The sequence below is a fragment of the Triturus cristatus genome, chromosome 10 (assembly GCF_964204655.1).
Source record: "Triturus cristatus chromosome 10, aTriCri1.1, whole genome shotgun sequence".
In the NCBI taxonomy this organism is placed as follows: domain Eukaryota; kingdom Metazoa; phylum Chordata; class Amphibia; order Caudata; family Salamandridae; genus Triturus; species Triturus cristatus.
The window spans coordinates 641,732,195-641,738,194 of record NC_140593.1 but is presented as its reverse complement, the minus strand read 5'-3'; the positions used below and the strand labels follow the sequence as shown (position 1 = coordinate 641,738,194).

Genomic DNA, 6,000 nt, shown 5'->3' with positions numbered 1-6,000 from the left:
GGGTATGAAGTCCCCTTGGCTGCTGAGGATCCTTGTGGGGTTAACAACCACTACTGTTACCTCCAGTAAGTCTCATACAGCTTGATCACTGACAGGCCATGTAAGCACACACCCATTTTCCCCACCACTCTGCAAACACAACTTTTAGTTGAAAACCTAAAGAAATTCCCTTAAAAACACAAAGGTTACAAGGATGTTATAGTTAGTAAATAGAATTTGGAAAACCTTAAAAAATCACTTTAAAAAAAGAATGGTTTCAGAGAAGTTATAGCTGAGATGCAGAATTAATTAAACCTTTAAAACCCAATGGAAAAAACAAAAATGACAGAGACGTGATAGTTGAGCTCAGATTGTACTTGTAAAATAACAGTGGAATTCAGCAGTTATAGTTTCCTGAGCTAACTATACCTTACGCCCCAACAATGCACTGCTTATTACCTCACATATTACATCACTCATGACATGGTCAGTGACATCACAGATGACATCACTTATGGCATCACTGATAACATCATCTACAGAACCACTCACAGACCTACTCACACCCCCACACAACCTCTTGGGCTCCCTCCCACACAACCACTCTCATACCAATTCACACACCCATACCAGTACTCATACACCCACTCACTCTTCCATATAGCCACTCACACACCAAGTAAATCACTCATACAGCAACCCACACGCTATTTACTCACTCATAAAGCCACTCAGACAACAATTCATTAACCCATACAGCAAGGTACATAGCCACACACTCACCCATACAGTTACTCACACACCCATTTATTTACCTATACAAGCACTCACACACCCACCCATACAGCCTCTCAAGGCAGCCACTCACTCACCCATATAAGCACTAAAACACTCACTCACATAGCCACACAAACAGTTACATATCCATTCACACCTCCATACAAGCACTCACACATTCACTCACTCACCTATGGCGCCTTTCACACAGACACTCACTCTCCAATACAGCCACTCACACACCAACTCACTTAACCAAACACCCACTCAAACAGCCACTATCAATCCCAGTTGATCACTCATACAGCCATTCAGATATTCTTTCACTCACCCATACAGTTACTACACACTCACTTACAAACCCATAGAGCCACTTACACTGCTACTCACTCACCCATACAGCCACTGAAACACCCACTTGCTCACCAATTCAGCCACTTACACAGCAACTCACTCACCCACACAGCTTCTCACCCACCCAGTTATACACTCATACAGCCACTCACATACCCAGACACACAAGGGTACATACCGTCACACAGCCACTCACATAATATATGTTAGAAATAGTATCACTCAGTAGTAGTGCACCTAGTATACTAATTCAACTGTAGTAGGTTAGTATATATGTTTAACATCTTAAAATCTTAAAAACAGGTACTCTCTATTAATGATGTCATCAGTGATATCATTTCAGATATCATCATTGATGTCAAAGACCATGTCATGAGTGATGTAATATGTGAGCAGTGCATTGCGGGAGCGTACATTATAATTAACTCAAGTAACTATAACTGCTGATTTTCTCTAGTTTTATGTGAGCAAAATGTCAGCCTAACTATAACGTGCCTGTAACCTTTGTTTTTTTCAGTGAATTTCTAAAGAAAATACATTTTTGGATTCTAACTATAACGCCCCTGTCCCCTTTGTTTTTTACAGTGAATATATATATGTGCATTATGTAAAATGCTATTTATTACCATTGCTGAATGTGGGGAGAGGCCATGCATGACTCATGAGATGTAAACCCTTGAGTGAATCATGATGCCACTCCCTCCACAACAGTAATAAATAGTTTATTTTACTCTGTATATCTGCATATATGATTTATGCTATGGTATGTTTTCATCTGTACTTACTTTAACAAAAGGTTTTTATCCAAAAGCAGGATGCAAGTAGTTAAACGTGTGCAATATGCTAAAATAACATTGAAGAAACCTGTGAGTACTGGGAGAACAGTTTCCATTGTGTAAAGTAATTGTTGTACGCAATCTGTGAGGCGATAAAAGGTGTTTTTATCATGTCACTGTTACTGTACTGTTGTAAGAAACACTGATTTGACTTTTGCATTGTAGCAAAAAAACGCGTGAATGTGCATTCAATAGTACCGTTGCTCTAAATAATCTGTATTATTGGACCACGTTTCCTTTTAATGCCATGGCATAAATATATATTTTCATAAACATATATATTTAAATACAGATTTATAAACACACGCATACATATTTTTTTATTTTCTTTAACTTATTTTGCTCTGTTTACCAGCTCTGCTCATTGTATGAAGCCCTGCATGTTTGCAATGTTGATCCATGCTATATAAATATAATATAAGCATATAACAATGCTTATGATTTGATGCCCCTGAGGCCGTCGGTATTTGAAAACATGCAATGCTTTAAAATTCCAGTAGATGACAGTGTTGTCTGGTGCCCAGAATCAACGTCTTTCGTGTACAAACAACAATCGGTGAATATAATTGTATTCTGAAATCAAGGAAAGGGCGACTTCGGCACACTTTACATCATATAAACTGAGAAGTAGAACAACAGGAAATGGCACGATAATACTTTGTTCCCAGTCGTATTATTCAGGACGACAGATGTTTTAACGTCTTTTCCTTTATTGCAAATTAAAATGTAAAGGTGGCGGCTATTCCCGCTGTCACAGCAGAGCAGAATTAAGCTTCAGCCAGCCTTCCTCACAACAGGCCTCCAAGCCACGCCCCCGCAAAGGCTTTTATTTAATTAAGCAACGCGGTTGTTTTACTGCTACATTCCACAAAGCAACAACGATTGGTACGTTCATCGGGCCAGAAGGTGGACGCATCCAGGCAGGAAGAGTCAAGCGACGGATATCAAGGGAGAGACAGGGGCAGCAGCCTCAAGCTGATCGCGCCCTCTGACAGTGTGGAGCACGCCTTGCATCGGGTACTGCGCATCCAGCCATGACCATCTCCCAGGAGCTGGGCAGGCACTGTGCCATCCAGATGCCCTGCCTCAACAAGGTAGGGGACTCTGCTGCGTGGGTAATGAGGGGACCCCCATAGCTGTTATATAATTACAAAATATATACTTTTGTTCACTTATATTGCACAACACGGTTCTATCATTTCTGATGCTATTTAAATGAATATGTAGTCACGGTTTTATGAATGTGTGTTGGCTTTTTAATTTTTCTAACTCGTTTTAAAGTTGATGGGAGTAATGTTGTATCTGTGTATTATTTACTCTACTTCTGGACACCACACCCACGAGAAATTGCACTTTTTGACTGCAAAGCCGAGAGGGTTGGGCCACCCAAAGCTATAGTTGTGCTGCCATTATCCCCTATCAGCTTTCCTCCTAATTGCTAAATGTTGGACCTGGCATCTTTTGGCGTGTTTCCCCTGTCTTTTTGCTTTCTGACCTCCTGGTTTTGGTGATATGCTGGACATTGTTTTGCTGGTTTGGCGTCTTTGCGCACTTTCTCACTGCTGTTCAGTGTTAAGGTGGAAGTGCTCCTACTGTAAATTGTGTCATGATTGGAGTTTTCCTGATTGGCGCATTTTGATTTACTACTAAGTCCTTAGTATGGTGCGCTGTGGGTGCCCTGGGCCTGTAAGTCAAATGCTGCTAGTGGGATTGCAGCACTGATTGTGCCACCCACACAAGCTGCCTTTCAAATGGTTCTCAGACCTGCCACTGCAGTGTCTTTGCACAGTTTTTACTGCCATGTTGACTTGGCAAGTGCACCTACTTGCCATGCCCTAACATTCCCTTGTCTTACATGTAAGACACCCCTCAAGTAGGCCCAAGGTACCCCTGTGGGCAGGCTGCAGTGCATGTCAAAGGTGGGACATGTACTGGTGTGTTGTACGTGTCCTGGTAGTGAAATACAGTGCATTTCGTTTTCACAGTTGACAAGCAATCTCTCCCATAGGTTAACACGGGGGATGCTTTGTAACACACTTACAAATATAGCCTGCCAAGGAGAGCTGATAGAAAAGTAAAGTTTAGTATGCCCGAGCTCAGGATTTAAAAATATATCTTTTTTAGTAAAGATGATTTTATATTGAGTCTGGAGATACCACTTTTAGAATGTGGGTATTTCATTGTCTAACCATCCATGTGCCTCTGCCTGTTTTTTGCAATAGCGGTCTGGGCTATAAACTGACAGTCACAATAGACAGACCCAAAATGGGGGTTGAGGTGTGCCCTGCCTTTCCTGGGTGACTCATAGACAGGTTGAATAGATCTGGCTGCATTTAGAGTAGTGGGAGGAGTTGTTGCTTACCCCTTAATGGACTGTGGCTGCCTCTTACAAAGCTGTCTCCTCCTCCTGGAGTGAACCTGACCTGGGCCAGGCGGAACTGTTATATGGATGCCCGTGGAACTTCTTTGGTACCAACTTCAAAGGGAAATGGGGTATAAATATTAGGGCCCAGACCCCAGAACGTTAGAACTATTTTGGATCAATGAACTTCCCAAGAAGAAGAGCTGGAGAAGCTGTAGAGACCACTTTGCTGCGTGCCTTGCTGTGTTGGCCTGCAGTAGCTGCTTCTGTCTTGTGCAGAGAAAGGACTGGACTGAACTTTCTGCAATCTTCTTTCTGTGTGTCTCCAAGGGCCTGAAGTAGAGCTTGCCCCCTGTTCAAGAAGTCTCAGGAACAACAAAGACTTATCCTTTCTCTGGGTGCGAAACTGATCCTAGGATGCTTGTTTCCGGTCTAGGGAGGACCTGGCTGGGCAGTTCGGGCTGGACTGTTCCCATGAGGCACAGGGTCAAGACTGATTTGCATATGGCCAGGTCTAAACTGGGGCCGAAACCAGTCCTAGGATGCTTGTTTCCGGTACAGGGAGGACCTGGCTTGGCAGTTCGGGCTGGACTGTTCCCATGAGGCACAGGATCAAGACTGATTTGCATATGGCCAGGTCTAAACTGGGGCCGAAACCGGTCCTAGGATGCTCGTTTCCGGTCCAGGGAGGACCTGGCTTGGCAGTTCAGGCTGGACTGTTCCCATGAGGCACAGGGTCAAGACTGATTTGCATATGGCCAGGTCTAAACTGGGGTGGCATGGTGAGCAAAAGAATGATGGATTTAACACAGATCACTTGACTGAGGGTGAATGTAAAAACAAAACCGATCCTAGGATGCTTGTTTCCGGTCCAGGGAGGACCTGGCTTGGCAGTTCGGGCTGGACTGTTCCCATGAGGCACAGGGTCAAGATTGATTTGCATATGGCCAGGTCTAAACTGGGGTAGCATAGTGAGCAAAGAATGAAGGATTTAACCCAGATCTCTTGACTGGGGGGAATGTTTTGATTTGCTCTGCATTCCGTCCATCAATTCTGTGTCTTTTGCTTCCTCCGGGTACCGCCTGAGGGAAAAAGTGTCTCAGTTGCTATAGAGGGAAACTACAATCCAAATCTGTCACCAAGACTGCCAGCGTCCTGTGACCTGAAGACATCCAGAGGGCACCACCACACTTTGCACCACAACCTTGGTCTCACCGATGATGGCGCCCACTGCCAACACTGAGCCGCTGCTTGCACAGCGACTTGTGAGCACCCTTGCTTCACTCCACTGCCCTGGTCTCATTGACGATGACGCTGCCAGCTGACATCTCCGCTGTGATCTGCACCGAGGTCTGGGGGCACCCCTCATAAGCCCGTCCCACACCACAGCCTTGGCTCACCGACGCCAGCCCTATTGACCACCGATATTCGACTGATGCAGTTGCTTGCATAGTGACAGTTTGCACCACGATGAGCACCGTCCCACTTCGCATCGCAGCCCTGGTCTCACTGATGGCACTGGACTCCCGCCTACGGAGCAGCTGCTTGCACTGCGACCTGAGAGCACCGCATGCCACACCATTCCACTCCACACCACAGCCTCAACCCAGCCGAGGCCGGGCCGCACAGCTGCTGTCAGCTGAGACAAAAGTTACTGCTTAAAGAGTCTTCCAATACCGCAGCCAGGCTGCA

At 44.8% G+C, this 6,000-nt stretch overlaps 1 protein-coding gene across 1 annotated transcript in view; it reads left to right on the top strand.

Annotated features, from left to right (window-relative positions):
• The first annotated feature begins 2,719 nt into the window (after positions 1–2,719).
• Positions 2,720–6,000, top strand: part of RGS11 (regulator of G protein signaling 11) — a 1,592,422-nt gene continuing 1,589,141 nt past the window's right edge. The window contains exon 1 of the mRNA XM_085632193.1: positions 2,720–3,040. Coding sequence (XP_085488319.1) covers positions 2,981–3,040 — 60 coding nt within the window. The 5' untranslated portion in view covers positions 2,720–2,980. The remainder of the gene's footprint in view (positions 3,041–6,000) is intronic.